Source organism: Trachymyrmex cornetzi, unplaced genomic scaffold, assembly GCF_001594075.2.
Source record: "Trachymyrmex cornetzi isolate Tcor2-1 unplaced genomic scaffold, Tcor1.1 scaffold579, whole genome shotgun sequence".
Lineage (NCBI taxonomy): Eukaryota > Metazoa > Arthropoda > Insecta > Hymenoptera > Formicidae > Trachymyrmex > Trachymyrmex cornetzi.
The window spans coordinates 1,844,766-1,861,902 of NW_017299892.1; the positions used below are offsets into that span (position 1 = coordinate 1,844,766).

General features: G+C 33.7%; 1 protein-coding gene across 5 annotated transcripts in view; it reads right to left on the reverse strand.

Moving 5' to 3' along the window:
* Ptp10D (Protein tyrosine phosphatase 10D) overlaps window positions 1-12,376 on the reverse strand; it is a 30,519-nt gene extending 18,143 nt beyond the window's left edge. For all 5 annotated transcript variants that reach the window (XM_018515562.1, XM_018515563.1, XM_018515561.1 and 2 more), the window contains exon 1: window positions 11,579-12,376. In XM_018515562.1, coding sequence (XP_018371064.1) covers window positions 11,579-11,662 — 84 coding nt within the window. In that variant the 5' untranslated portion in view covers window positions 11,663-12,376. The remainder of the gene's footprint in view (window positions 1-11,578) is intronic.
* Window positions 12,377-17,137: the final 4,761 nt, after the last annotated feature.

Here is a 17,137-nt window from a genome sequence, read left to right on the forward strand (position 1 = left end):
AAACTTATAAATATGAGATGTGTGCTATCATTCTGTTCCTCCATGTTCTCGTTACGATTGCACTCAAGAAAACATCCAATGTATCGTAAATCCAGCGATCGTTTTATTCACAAAGAGAAGAAAGAAAGGCACTCGTTTCGAATGTGCACTCGGGAGATTCTAAGTAGCTCGCGTGCTTCGCCATTTTTACCCCTTGCAAAACCTGTTGCACGACCTTGTTCGATTCGTGTACGGTGGCCTTCCCTTTCTTCCCTTTTAGTCGCTATTTAGTATTCTTATGTCTATTTTTAAACAATTATGTATTTATCTTTTTAAAATCTTTTGGATGAAGTTCAATTGCTTTTGTTATTCGTTTTGCGATAATATTTATGTCACAAAAATGTGATGCGACAAGCTGCAAAAAGCTGTAAGAGCTATTTATAACGTTCACTATTCGGAAAATATGATATAAATGGCGCAAGCCGCGTTGCATGATAATTAATAGTGCGTGATTAATTAAATGGAAGTACTTTAATTTGCTAATGGCCGTACAACTAAATAATAACAGTGAGATAAATCAGTGATAATAATGACATGCATGTTATTCTTAGATAATCGCTATGCTGACGTCACGCACATCTCGCGTGACAAATTCTCTGCCGTTATCGATCATTTGTCAAAACATACATGTTATACATTTCTATAAAGATATACACATGTATCTTGAGAATTAAACAAAAGGATTAAAATTAAAACAGTATTTTAAATAAAAAAAATTTGAAACATAAACATTTCACAATTTGAACAAAAACAATAATCGAGTTTGAGTACTCGATTTTCAACGTTCAATGATTCGGAAATAAATTAAATATCAAGGAAAATTTGAACGAAAATATATGTTTATTGTAAACAAAAATGACTTTTTATGTTCTGTTTTCTTACAATACATCATCTATTTATTTTATTATTTCTTGAATCCGTATAACTTAAAAGTTGATCAAGAAATTTGAATTATTCAAATAGTTCGACTGCTCGAAAAACGTCAAATGCTAATATATTCTGTCGACTATGATACAGCATTTTAGAACGTATCACGGATATTCCATTGTACTCGCTTTGCCAGTAAATTGCTCACGGATGCGTATTGTACCTACATTTACATTTGATCGACCACAAATCGACCCACATTCCCACGTATCGTCTGTGAACAAGCTCGGCGTTTCTTGCGCTAGCACGCAACGAATAAAGCTGTAAATTTACAGCCAAACGTTGTATTAACGCTTTGATCCGGCTGTTTCTCTCTCTCTCTCTCTCTCTCTCTCTCTCATACACACACACGCACACACACAGAGTTGATTATGTAACTTTTACAACATGTAACTCTCATCGCGTGATCATCCTGTTACATTGTCCGCGTCATTGACGAAGCGTGGCACTGAAGCGTCTATTGGGACGCAGCAGGAAGAAAAAACGGTAATGACCGTAATGCAATTACGCGTAATTGGGAACGGAATAATCAACGATAATTTCCCACTGATGTGTTGTGTCGAGGTCCGTTTACAAGCAAATCGGAAATGCGACGGGACTGTTAAACAGAAATCCCGTCTCGATCGTAATGCGCGGCGTTAAAATCTCTCGTTCGCCAGTCATCGCATTTTTACAACGTGAACGAGACAGCGAATTGACAAGGCTAACATTTTTTTTATTTCCGTCGGAGTAGCTTCATCTTTTTTGCGCGTGCTATTTATAACCGCTGAATATTTTTGTGAACTTGATACTAATTCTTAATGCTCGAAACTATCAGTCGGTGACCATACGATTGTACGAACGTCAACGTGAAAAATCCTTATCAACCAGACGAGCGGAACGACATTCCAAGCAGCGATAACGCTGCTTATGTTTAACTATCGCTCGGTAATCCAATTTCAGTATACTTTTTTCTGCGCACATATATATAACAACGGAAATTTAAAGTCTTATAAAACAATAATATTAAACGTTTGAATATTCAATTAGCCTTATTGTTAAATGTAGCGGAAGAGATAGGTATACTTCTCCGGAAAATAACGGCGAAATATAATGTTGTTCAATGAGCAATATGTCACGTACGTGTTGAAAACAAACGACGTATCTTAATGATAATGTGCCAATGATAATCGGCCAATTTTTTCTTCCGAAAAAACGATAAATGCGACGTGCCATATCGAGCGCAATATAATGCCTCGTTAAACTGCTTGGCAGATCGCTTTGACATTTTTTTGCAGAGACAACTAAAAGATGAGACCGGTTATGAAAACGTTTTCCGTGTTAAAAGAAACTAAAAGTATTTACTGTCGATTAACATACTATAGTCAATGTTTTATTAATTACCATTTATTTAATTAAATATTTTTTTCTCCTTAGAATTTAACAAAAATGCTGAAAAGACTCACGTTGATACATATATATATGTAGCACTATTTCTGACTTTGGAATTAACATTTACAATTGTTTGTCAGGAAGAAACTGCTAGACATATGTTCGTAATTATAGATTGAAAATACAACACAATGCAACAAGCTAATAGTATGCTAATTGTAACTCATCGTTGTTACGTGAAATGTATTTTTCTTTAGTTTTATCGACAATAGAGATGTATAATAAGTAAAGAAATAACTTATTATAATAGCTAGCGAACACAGAAATGCTGTTTTCCTCGTAAATAGCTGGCATAGAATTTTATTTTACTAAAAGTATTTACTACTTTAAGCGTATCTTCGAGTACTAATAATTTCCGAGAGAAACATCAACCACAACCGTCATAGAATAAAAAAACATTTACGCGAAGCGACAATTATATCTGCCAAAAAACGATTGCGATTCCTTGAATCCATCAGTTATATAACGAAGGAATCGCATTTATCTGTAAATCAGCCTCTGGCGAAGATTCATCTCGATTTGCTTAGTTATTCATAGCTGCGATCTTCTTGATTGTTGCTAGTAAAGAAAAAAGATGTGATAGCATCGTAGATGTGTCTGGCAATAATATGACAATAATATTTGCATAAATTCCATCTTCGTTCTGTGATCCGATATTTTTCATAGTAACAACCCGACTTACACCTGACAGTGTACATTCAGTACAGCGTAGGATAAACCTAGATAAGATCCGCGTGCACTTAACGATCTCGCTTCCTGTTTACCAAATGCCCGCGGCTTCTCGTAATCTGAGTCTTTGCGTGGCTACGAAGAATCATTGTGAAAAAGCATTTACCTCCTCGTAAGGTGATTGATGATTGCGTAACCCGAGATACAGACGTTGTAGGTGATCGTTAGATCGCTCGCCAGGCTTGGATGCCTCTACCTACGTACCGAAAGTTCTAGAGAGTGCAACATCTCACACAATGATAATACCCTATCGCATTTATTTGCGCTAGCATGATCAAGGCGATTTACGAAACAAAAGAGTATAGTTTGCGCTTCTTTTCCAAGAATTTGTTGAATAATTCGAAATTGCATTACTAATTGCAAAACTAACAATTTTATTGAGATATTTTTATTATAATGTGCACAGCTCTACACATTACAAAATATAATATAGATACATATCTATTCTGTTTCGGAATAATTAATTGTAATAATTAACAATGTAAGATAAGAGAAGCATTATAAATGTTTAAATAAAATCGAATACATAATAAAAATATTTAAAACATTATAAAAATTCGCGTTCTGAAAATTTTTGAAAAATGTATGTAATATTTTCGAATTTTTTGATATAATAATATAATACGTTATATTGTGACATAAGCATTGCGCGTACAATGGTGTCAATTGTGTGATAGTACTTCAATGCGTTTAATCGAGAAAGGAATACATTTTGCTGTAACTTGACCGTTGCGACTCATTTGGACATAAAACGCGTGCTTATTCCTTGGTTATTCGTGACGCCTCGATTTATGTGCCTCGCAACTTTTGATTTTGCGTAATTAAGGCTTGCGTCATCATTCGTGCGATTATACTACTCTTGGGACGAACGAGCACAAAAGTTTGACGTTTAATTTTTCAGTGGAAATGCAACGAATCATTGTAAAACTGCATATTCACATGTATGAAACGAACGGCAATTAATTCATTTTTAATGAACCCGTTTGTTATATAAAGTAATTTAAGATTTTTTAATATATATAGAAAGAATTATTTTTGATTGAAAATATTAAATAATTTAAATTAAAATAATAGTATCTAGCATTTAAAAAAAAATATTATAAATACTATAAATGAGAATTTATGATAATTTGAACAACTGTTTAGAAATAATTATCGCCGATCTTTCAGAGAATTATTATACGTTTTAAATTTGAATTAAAAGCAATTAACGCATCTGGGAGTTTGATGATTCGCATGATAAATGAACATTTCTCAGACGCGATATCGCGATTTCCATTTTTACATCCGAATGTTCATTTTGAATAAATTTGTCTGTAAAGACCGAATTGCAGTTTTTAACTCGTAAAACTCATAAAAAATTAACTCCTTTATATTTTGAGAAAGATAGATCCTTGAAATTAATAACGACAAAAATTATTCATAATGTAGGTACATTACGAAAATAAATCAATAATGCACGAAGAAAAAAACTACTGTGTTTTACAATACGTAATTAATTTTAATGACCAACGGATTTATCTTTAATCTATTAATATTCTGCAGAAATGTATGTGACCATGTTACTATTACATTCCATGGATTATTTGTTAATCGCACTTTTAATTACAGTAATTTAATTTTATCTATGTATCTTACTAGATGTTTTAACTATAACTATAATTAAGAAACTGTGCTTAAAAACAACAGAGAAACATAACAATGTTTGTATGTTGACATAAAACTATTTTAATTACTTTAACACAACAATTATAAATGAACTTAATCATACAAACTTCTTTTACGTTTGCAAATAAATTTCTGCAATGCGTTTTTTTACGTTTTTGTGATATTTCTATCAGAAATCAGATGTTTTACGATACGATAGCCCGCATTAATGTTTTCAATTATCATGTAAACATATTTACATGCAAAAAAGGAATTTTGTTATCGCAGCAAAAAATCGTTGTTACTGCATATTCGACGTGAAAGCGCCCAAAGATCGTTAACAGTTCTAATTATTCGATTACAGCAGAATCATATTTCGTTGGTAAAAAGAGAAAGAAAAATTTTGCCAAGAAAGTTAGATCCGTAGAAAAAAAATTAAATAAAATTAAATAAAATTATTTGTAGTAAAATTAAAATAAAAATTATTTTTATTAAACGTATTTTTTGATAATATAACAAAGTGGCTGATTTACGAATATGTAAAATAAAAATCAAGATATTATATTGTAGTAAATGTAAATTGAAATAATTTCACAAATACAGCAAAACTATCTTCTGTGAATATGTGTATTCTCCTTACTGTTCACAATAATTAGCAGAACTGATTGCAGCAATATGAAATATGCTATGCCAGCTTTCTTTTACCATGTAATCAATATAAAGTTTGCTCACGTTCTAAAGTTGCTTATCGATATAGTTATGCAACCCTCACTTTCCTGTACATTGTAAAAATTCAATGCAAATAAGAGATCTATACGAAAACTAACTGCTTATCTTATTGTTTGTCTTTACAATAAGATAAATTTGAAGATTTCTTGTGTAAATCGCGGATCCACACATCGGCGTGTATAGGATGAGTCAGTATAGGATGAAGCAGGATGTAAGATATATCACTCTTTAATTAAGACGTGATCTTAAAGAAAAAACAGCCGCGCGAAGATTCCACTGCAATCCTTGAACACGAAAGCGATGTCACCGACAATGGAATGACATCAAACGTATATAATTTTGTTAAAAGCGCGATGTGCTTTATCCAAATGTATTCGGATGGATGCGTGCAACAATGAGAAAGAACAAGAAGAGAAAGTGGGAGTAAAATTGCAAGTGTGTTCACGCAGATGCGACTAGAAGGCAGAAGGATGAGTCGGGATGTACCAAAAAAGCCAGCAAGCTGTTTCCTTTCTTTTATGTCCACCGACATCAGGGAACCACGCACGTAGTGCACCATCACCCGTATTTTTATCCCTTATTCCGAGTCTTTTATTACACGATGTGCAAAAAAAACGAATGAACCAGCGAATTAAGTGCTAGTAATGAAATCATGGATTTTTATTTATAAGTAAATGGAAAAAAACCGAGCGTAAAGGAATTGAATTAAGCGTAGAATTAATAAATTAATATATACAGAAAGTTTAATATTAACGTAATAAACAATGATGTTTCAGAGAAGCTTCGGAACGATTATCGTTGCATAGATTATCAATAAATTGATAATTTATGCATCGGCGATGGCAGAAATATAACAAACTATTTAATTACGTAAATAATTATCTGTAAAAGAGGAAACGCCGCGTGGAAAATTCGAAATATGACGTATGGAATTAAGCGGTAAATTTATATTAATAAATCCACGTTTGCAAATTATTTCTACATTAACGTAATTTTATGTACGTAATTTTATGACAGCATAAAATCTACTATTTAATAATATCTTTTAAGAAAATTAATTTAAGACAGTTACAATCTAATAAAGAATACATTTAATAGATTGAAAATATCGGAATATCCACTTACGCGCATAAATGATTATTAAGAATTAAAATCAGAAAGATGTTAAAGTGTCGGAAGAAATTTTCTTTTAATATTATTGATTTTGAAACTTAATATTATGATAATATGACGAATGTATAAGTAAAATTTATATTCTTTATATTTTTCAAGATTTACAATAAAGATGAAAAAATCATAAGTTCTGCAGAATAGAATAAGTTGTTCAAATCTTTTATTTTCAACTTGAAATATGTAAATGTTAAATATATGTTTACTTTCTGATTACACACTTTTATCTAATTAGATTGAATTGAAAGCTTTCAGCTTTTAACTCAATTACGAAGAAAGTTGGAGAAAGTGAGTTCTCTGCTTGCCTCCTATAACAATTTAGTTCCATCAATTTGTTATTCATATTATCTAATATTTTTATACTATCGTGTCTAATCTAAATATAATTAATATATGTATTGTATACAACCGCATATTTCAATAATTTTTGTCTTTGCTTGTGGTTTGCTTCGATTTCAGTTTTTACAAGCCATTCATGACAGCTAGACGCGATCGAAAGTGTCGGATATGATTCAGACGAGTGAACGATGATTTATTTCTCCCATCTGTTCTATTTTCGTCACGTGCAGCCATATCTTCCCAGGCTAGTCCAGGATATAGTCGCACATCCGGATGAACCGAAGTCGTTTGACACTTAGCAGAGCACCACGTGCAGCTTGCCCTTGCCTTTGCAAGTCGCCGTTTCCGGTAAGTCGCAACCATGACGGAATAAAGAAAATAAGTTTATTATCTTTGGTCTATTTCAAGTATTATTAAAATGTTTTAAATCTCAATATATTAAATTATTATTTTTAATATTTTAGATATTCTCACTCATTTATACAATCAATGCCTATAGATTTTTACCTTTTTTTTTTAAATAATAATTACAAATTAGACTTGATTGCAATAATAGTTGCAATAAGTATTGTGTTATTTAACTACATTGTCTTAGTCCTTTATTCGATGTTTCAATAACCTACTATGTTAATTATTAACCGATTTTATTATTAATGCAAGTATTTCAAACAGTATTGTTTTATTTCCAAATAATTGCATATGAATATATACAATCGAAATATGCATGAGTTTCGTAAAAACCACGCACGTTCCTTGTAATATTTAAACGAGGCAATACTTCAATCGTTTCACAATAAAAAAAATATCCGATAACTGCATATTCATTCAAAATTCGAAGTAAAACTCGGATAAAACTGACTTCATCATATGAGCTGATGAGAACTTCAATCGTAGAGAAACTACCGGAGACGATTTTTGTTCGCGACGGACTAACTAACGATGTGCTCGCGTGTCAACATAACTTATTGCATATGTAGCGTAACGTCCGACTTAAAAATGACGACGCCGGCTATTTGCGAGGCATTCTGCGAACAGGGTCTCCGCGGTAAGAGTTTAATATAGCGCGGTCATGAGCCTCGAATTCTGGGCCAATAATGTCACGGTTTCGTCGCACCCACTCTCCTTTGAAAATACGCGAAAAAGGGAAAAATTAAATCAAATCGTCACATGGGTCAAATCATTGTCTTATGATCTTTTTATTTTTATTGTAAATCTTGAAACAAGAAATATAATTATAACTTTACGTTACTTTAAATAATAATACAATACTTATTGATAAATTCCTGAGAACTCAACTTTTTATCAATAAATGTGATATTTATTGACTTTTATCATTTCTCCATGTTTCCAATGTTTTCCCAAGATAAGCAATGTATCACTTGACTTCGTGTAAATAGTCTTTTAATATAATATATAATTTGTATTTTTATTTTTCGTTTTGTCCGAAAAACAGCTAAAACTTAATATCTTCCTTTATTTGTCCATTTATCTCTATCTGCAAAAGGATTTGTTGAAAAATGTTGCATAGATATAACGGAAATTCATTGTGATTCTATCCAGTAGTTTAGAAAATTTTGAGTCTCTCTCTCTCTCTCTCTCTCTCTCTCTTCAGCAGAAGGACGAATGTAAATTTTACGAACGATGAATGAACGATAATATAAAACAAACGAGCATCCGGTGTACTGATCATGTTGTAAAAATAATATGGAGCACTACAGAGTGAGCGAATTTACGAACAGAAAGCTGAGCACGTGCGGAACCGAAAATGATATTAGAAGGGTTAAAACCTACTGTAAATTTTATTCAGTTTTGTTCTACGTATTCTAACTGTGCGTTTTATACTGCGTAATTTTCTACTAATTAAATGGCTAATTAAATTCATGATTAAAAATATTTTTAATTAATTAATATCTTACTACAAAAAATGTATTAATAATTTTTCAAAATACTCGATTTCTTTTACGTCTATGAAATTGAGTGCAATTTAACATACCGCTGACAATTAGTTTACTATTAATTTAATAATTCTTCTAACTTACAGTTAATTACTACATTTACGAAATCCAGATTTTATAAATTTATAATAGAGAGAGAGAGAGAGAGAGAAAGAGAGAGTAATTAATTGTAAATTGAACGAGTGTTTAAAATGGCAAGTATTTTTTTCGCAAAATGCATATACATACGTATGTATATAGGAAATCAATGCTTTTCATATGTGTGTGCATATATCTTTTATATATTACATCATATCTTTTTTATAGGTACTTATCACTTCGTGTGACTCACTCTGTGATTAAATAGAACAACACTATTTGATATAATATTAATGATTTATGTATATATTTCTTGATGTATAACTGGAAAAAAGTAGACAAAAATTTTATATTTCTCATTCTTCAGTCTATTGGAAGTGATTTATGTCCCAATTAATTTTCTAATTAGAATATCTATACTATTTTCCCAATGATGATATTGAGACCAACTTTATACGTTAAGGTTAACGAGAAGTGATGATCAATTTTGATTTTTCTAAAATCATACTAGAATCCTATGGTTCCATGGTAATAAAATTGATGTAAAATCGATTTCGCTTATAGAACAGTATCATATAACGGTAGTTAAATAGGCGTTGGCTTTCTTTCGAACATAGAACATTTAGACGGTTTACGTTGTTCATTACAAGCTTCATTAGATATAACGCGACGTACTTTCGCCAATCGAACTTTCTTTTAGTCAATAAACCGCACGGTTAATCCCTCTTCTTCTCCGCACTAAACTAATCTCTATAATCTTAGAACACACAATCTCTGCATCATTTTCTAAAGTTTTATAAATATAATATAATATAATACTATTTAAACTAATTAAAATTTTAATTATTTAATTTATTATTTTCCAAGATATTATTATAAATCTTTAATATATAAGAAATTATAAAAATTAAAATCTTTTTTTACACAGGCAAATTGTATTGTGATTATCACGTGAACGCATTATCTTGCATTGTTTCGCAAAATGATATTCTCGTAATTCATGTCGCTACGTCCGATTGTTGTATAGCGAAATCACTAGTTCCCGGAGAAGAAAAAAAACTCGTTTACGTAATTCCAGCACTCCGTAGTGCGTTAAATATTTAAATTACCCGGAAAGGTAGATTTCCTCTTCTCCTCTCTTGCCGGGAGGGAGTAAAATCTCGTAATCCGTGGTTTAACCATCGGCAAACGATCCCGACAACTAATCATTTCGATTATCTACAGCAGGCATTTAAGCCTCTTTAATCTGCTACTACTGGTATCCGATTGAATATGTTGTGCTTGCGCAAAAACGGATAAAATATTGAAATTTATTGCATTCGAGGTGAAGACATTAATTCAATACTGGAGAGAAAATTAATTATTACATCTGAGAAGTTCTTATTAAAAAATGCAGTGGACATAGATATATTCTAATGACACTAATACAATTAGATTCGTCGTACTAACGGATACAGGAGTCAATAGACAACGGCATTCGAAGCAATGTATTCGCAGTTGAGAAAGCCAGGCGGAGTTTCGCAATGTCAAGATACGATTCGATCGAGCAAAGAAGACTGGATGTCGGTCGCGTTCCCCTTCACCAATCGGTTGACCAGAACTCAAACTCTGATTTCAGTCTGTCGCAAGGATACGTAATCTCTATTTTGATATTAATATTTTTTACTTATTTTCGAGTATACATCTACACTTGTAATTTTTTCTTTCGATAGAAACAGTGAATAAATGACTCTTACGATTTGATGCAGATATTTCTTAGTTCAATTATTATTCGTTATTTGTATCAAACCAAAATATTACGGGGTCCTTTAAAAGTGAACTTTTAAATTTGTGCTTACTTTTATATACAATACAATTATTTATTTAGCACATTAAGCCTAATTAATACATCAACTTAATAAATTTAGATTTCCAAGTTTATGCAACACGATTCAGTACGTCACCGCCTCTAGATTGCCTCAAGTACGCGCGTTTCAGTGTAAAAGGACATTCTCCAGAGTGAAATGTCCTAGATCGAGAGCATTATTTAGCCGCTCTATATGCCTCAGAGATAGATAAGAATAGAAGTTAAGTAAAATAATGCAAGGTCGATACATCTCCATCGTTTTTATAACAGAATAAAGGGGAATCAAGGCTAAAGGCATTCAAAATTAATTAGTGCATGGATAAATTATGGAAAGTGATAGTGATTTTAGAATACTCTCTGATAAATTATAAAAAGTTCAAACAAAGCTAAACTACAATTGTTAAATATTAACTTTCGATTAATTTTAAATTTATAACCTTTTTATTATTTATAGGAAAATAAGATAATGAAAAATATGAGTTACAGATGAATAATAATACATCTTTCAGGAGCAGAAAAGAACCAACATTACTTTTCTTAAAACTAACGTGTATCTGCATACTTTCAAAATTATCACATACATGTACGCATGTTACCAATGCGCGTCCTTCGCGCTAATACCCACGTCTCTAGCATAAAACAGTACTCTATCAACATGTCCCAGATCCATGTGGTTATCGGCACTCACCTCGGCTAAAAGAATCAGCAGCAGCAGAAAGATGCTGCTGAATTTGGATACCGGTTCTGGACAGAAGACTATACAGCTCGTCATCCTGGATGAATACAAAATCCACCAACGGCGAAACTTCCTTATTCTTGGAGCAATCTCCCTTTGTCCACCCCTTACCCAGATACTCACTGACACCTCACGGAATGACACCCACAAAGACACCTTTGGCGTCCAGTTAAGTAATGAGGAATGCGCGAGGAATGTGCGTGTCACATCGATCGATCGACAGCACTGGGACTTATTTCTTCGAGTCGCTGTGTGTCGTGCGTGTGGAATCACAAGAAATCGAGTGTCCCACTCCGGGCTGCTCGCGGTAACACCTGTTCGGTTGTTTGACAGCTATGCCGGTATCGGAGATAGTGACGGCGACGATGGCGGAGGAGCCAAGAGACCGCGGTGTCAGAAACGTTGGCTGCTGCCATATCAGTCAGCGAACCGCGTGTCGCCGAGTCTTCTGCTTAACTGAAGCTATGTTATCGCGGATCCAATACACCAGGAAACGATGACTCGATTAATACGCAGCCCTCACACCTCGCTGCTCTTTGCTCTCGGGCTCTCCCACTTCGGTCTGGCACATCCGCTGTGTCAGGTGCACCAGAGTCATGTAAATTTTTCCAGACTAAAAAGAATTTAATAAATTGTTTCCTTGTGTCTCATAGCGTTCGTTTTCCATTAAATTCTGTTTCGACAGATCGCACAGTCTTCGTGTCAGATTGAAGAAATTTGATTTTGTGTGTTACGCATATTCAATTTTATTTCTTTTTTTAAATGTATTTAGAAATAGAATGCTTCTTGTGTTAATTTTGTTTTGTATTGCACAACGTTTTCTTTATATGAAATTACTTTAGAAAACGACAGTTTAATTGATATAAACATCTAATACAATATTTTATTTAATATATTTTTATTACAACTGCTTTTTACATTTTGATGTCTATCTAACGTTGAAAATGTATGTCAATGATCGACATATGTAGATGACTATACTACTAAAGAAAGTATAATAGGCGTGTCTCTACTTTATCTCTCGCACATATTGTGTCTTTTTGTTCCGCCTTTCTTCATGTTCTTAAATAGAATACCAGTTCTTTCGCTCATCAGGCATCTTTGTTTCCTTCGACGTTATTCTTGAAGTATATGACGTAAAGAAATCATATAATACACTAACGTAGCAATGAACTGAAGAGTATTACAAAATTACTTCACTTTCTCGCAAAGAAGCTATATTGTGCTATATTTTTACTTCTATTTTATAGTATTCTCTTTTAAGTATGTCTGTCTTATCGCATTTATCTATTCATCGAACAAAAAATATGTTATCACTTTTCGACTGGATCAGTTTTCGACTGGATTAGTTTTCTCCCTTCGTTACTCTGCGATTTGAGTGCTCCAAAGTGTGGAACGGAATAACGAACTAGGGGTGGCACCCTTCGGCGCGGTCAACGTGACAACAATGAGGTAACGAAGCAAGCTTCACAAAACATTGAAAATAGCCGAGAGATTGCTCGGTGATCGGAAATGTGATTTTGTCCAGAAAAGGGTCTGTTCGATCGATTTTCTTTTGCATTTATCATTACAATACCTTGTTTCAGTTTTATTGTTGTGACAACTAATTGTGTCATTCAACGATGAAATCGTTATTTTATAAAATTAAAGAAATATAATTCCAATTTTTTTTTAAATACCACGTTTGTATATATACATATATATATATGTATGTATGTGTCTGGCCAACAGATCTCTTTTATCTTGTCCTCGCTTCATCCGATGTCGCTGATGAAATACAAGTTCAACGACGGAACACGACACGGAAACTTTATACAAAATATGGCTGGATTATGAATAGATTAAACCGTTCTGCTGTTTCATGCGTCCACTTACCGAGACTTCCTTTTGTTACTCTATCGCAGTTCAGGTGGAATATATCGCGCGTGAGAAGAACCACCGCGCGAAACGTCACAGTTAGCGATACGAAGCTATTCCTGAATCATCCATTAGGACGAAAATCATGAGAAACAAAAGATTCCGAGTAGTTAAGAATACAAACGCTCTGTCTTGGTTAACAAAGAAGCACACACCTGAGCATTACTCTAAGGCCATTGTCTTTGCCGCTCCCTTAGACCCTCATTAAACCACCGGAGAAGAAGTTACGTACGCATCATCATAAAAGAGGCGAAGTCCGGATTTCAAAATAAACACCATAAAACGACACCAACTTTCTAATTAAAAGCACACGAGAGTCTTCCTTATTCGAGATCACCGCCCCAGGATGTCAATAAAAAATCAGGCCACTGACCGCGCTCCTTTACCCGTTCCAATCACGATTCCTCAAAGAGAACAACATCCCTTAAACGCGCGATTTCGTTCATCTGCAAAGTCGTTGATCCAGCGGAACGTCCGTCTGCTGTCTCTGTCATCTTGTGATCCCAACGCCCGGGGAACGTCCTAGGAGATCCGCCAACGCGCCGGTCGCCGTGTCAACGTGTCGTGCTTCGAAAACGGACGGAGGCGCGACAGCGAGGAAAGGCCGAGAAATGGGCAGCAAACGAAGCGTTCAACGTGTTCTCGTACGGCTGTAGGTGCGCACGGTCGACTGGCGCGCTTTCATGACGCCTCACCCGGTGCGGGCCGACCACCAGGGCCAACGGGACCTCGGTTGCTCTCTCAACACTCCACTCGTGGCTACGACCGAGGCAGCGCCAGGCTAAGCCGCTCTTCGGCTTCGCCTCTCACCGCCGCCACCCCACCGAGCAACCTGGCTGTCTTTCCATTCCTATTCTGGCTCTCTCTTCTATCCACCTCATCCGTCTCCCTTGCTCTTCCGACCTGGCCTGCTCCGGCTGGTTATCCAACGCAGCCGCCATCACTACTGCATCCGCTGCCTCGACTCCCACCAAGTGTCGGTTTGCTTTTCCCTTCTGGTTGTCGCTCTCTCTCACTTGCTCTTATTGCATACATTGTAGAAATGTACCTGGTATATGTTGCATACGGACAAGAATGATTCGATTGTGTGCGAGGAAGCCCAGTAGCGTAGCTAGAAGATGAGAATGCAAGTTGCGAGTGAAATAATGAATAAAACTCGTAAATGTATTTTTTTTTTCTTATTTTCGTATAGTGCAATCCTGATACAAATAATTAATAGTGTCTACTATGGCTGCATCTAATTTCATCTTCTACAGCTGAACTAATCTATTGGTGGTTGTTCGTTTTTTTTTTCGGTTTTTCGTTGCTATTAAAAATAATATCTATAATAATAAGATATGCGAAGGATATAGAATAGTGGGAGCGTTAAAATAGATATAGTATGTAGGCAATATTTTCTTTTAAAAAAGAGAAATATTTTTTAAAAGGGCGGAAAGAAAACGATGTATGTACGTTTTCTCAAAGGAGAATATATGTCATTCAATGTTGCCATCTCGCTAATAACTATAAAATTGTTCTATTATTATACCATTGGTATCTCAGTTACCAAAATCTCGAATTATAGCATTTAAAATCAGTAAAAAGATATATATTAAAAAATATTTTCATTTAAAATAAAATTAAGAATGTAGTTCTTATAATTCTCATAAGTTTTCTCCGTATACTTTAATCTAAATATTAAATTATTCTTTATAATTAGAATAAACTAGAACTGTTATAACTGATAACTAATATGTTTAAAAAAATTACATTAGAAAGATATAATATTTTACATATTTAAGAAGTTTATTTATTAAAATATATTTATTTGATAGATATGGTAAATATTCAGCAATCGCTTTCATTTTTGAATCACAAAACGCATTGCACGTGTCAACGTCAACCGAAAGATAGGAAGGCTCCCTAGACCATGTCAATTCCACGCGATGGCATTTAAATGCAATGCCTCCACAGACCTGAAAAATCCCGAATGGCACCTGCGATTTCACAGTCATGTTGACATCACACGTCTCCTTTTATATCTTCTTTTTCTCCGGGTAACATCATTCCCCGCCCTTCCCTGACACACCCGAAGTAAGATGAAACTAACACATTCGTATGCTTGTTGCACACGTGTAAAATAAGGATTACATGTACATCTCCTGTTTCTTCCTCTCAACCGTCACCTCTTGCTACAGCCTCCTTTAACCCGCACCGTATTTTGCCGTTCCCCCGGCCTTTGCCCTCCACAGCATTGTTCCTGAACAGACAGTCACCACCTGATACATGCACGTGTGCGCATGCACACATATGTATAGATGTATGTACGTACGTATATATGAACGAATATCTATTGGTATACTATCTTTCATAGATGTTGGTGCTCTCTCACACCTATGTAGATATCTTTGTGAGTCGAAGTCAGAAACATGATGAGTATAATTAGTACCCTGTTATAGATAAGAATAAGCATTAGAATTTACAATTACGTGCGTTTAGTATTTATTTCGAGAAGCCAACAAGAGATGGAAACATCAATAACATGGCGACTTAAATATTTCATCTATCCTCGAATTTTTATTTTCTCTGTGACGAAAACATGAATATCACAAATAAACCGTTTCAAAAATAAACTTTCTATATTACATTTTTTTAAAAAAGAATTTAGTATATTGCTTAACTAGATGAATAACAAAATACTAAGTCCCACCATGTCATTTAATCGCAGCGTGTAAAAAATGTGTTCAAGTTTGCGTCATTGGAGTCACGTTACTTTCACTATCCCTGATATACCTTCTGATACAAAAGTGATGAATGGAAATAAATTTAAAGAAAAAGACATAAGAAATAGATGTTTTTTTTCCTGTAAAAAAGATATATATAAATTTAAAAAGAAAGTTTTATTAATTATTGTAAATATAATTACGTAAATTATATACATATGTTACAATAAGTACAACAACGCTGTTTACATTTCTTCAAAAACTATAAAGATTACTTTTTTAAATTACATGTAGACAAAAGAAACATCATCAATGAAGAAATATAATATACGATACGTAAGAATCTATTTTACAATCTATTATACAATTTTGATGAATAAAAGAGTTATATTAGCGACATCTATTATCATATCAGCGAATAACATCATTTACTTCTACTATAATATAATTGTTGATTGAAAAAATGAAAAAATATCTATAATTTTATTTGTTTATAATCAAGGCTCTTTTTTTAATATTAATAAAATAGAATATATCTACTAATAATTCATAAATTTTTGTTTTACATTTATCTTTAACGTTCTTCTTTAACAACCAACGGTAAGAGGTGTTCGAATTTATGATCCAGAATAAATGCGACGATCAATGAAGCGATTTCGTCATTTTTGTCAATGACAACTAGCTATGTATATTCGACTACCCACAACTTCAAATAAATATGTATACTTGCGACAGTATGGCGAGGATAAACTGACGTCAGCAACAGATTAAAGTATCTTTTGTCATCTCTTTCATCTCTTCTCGACATGACGTCATTGTTGGTAGTTGATCCGCAAGCCTTTTAAGAATAAGTAGCTATTTCTCACCAACAACTTACTAATTACAAGAAAAA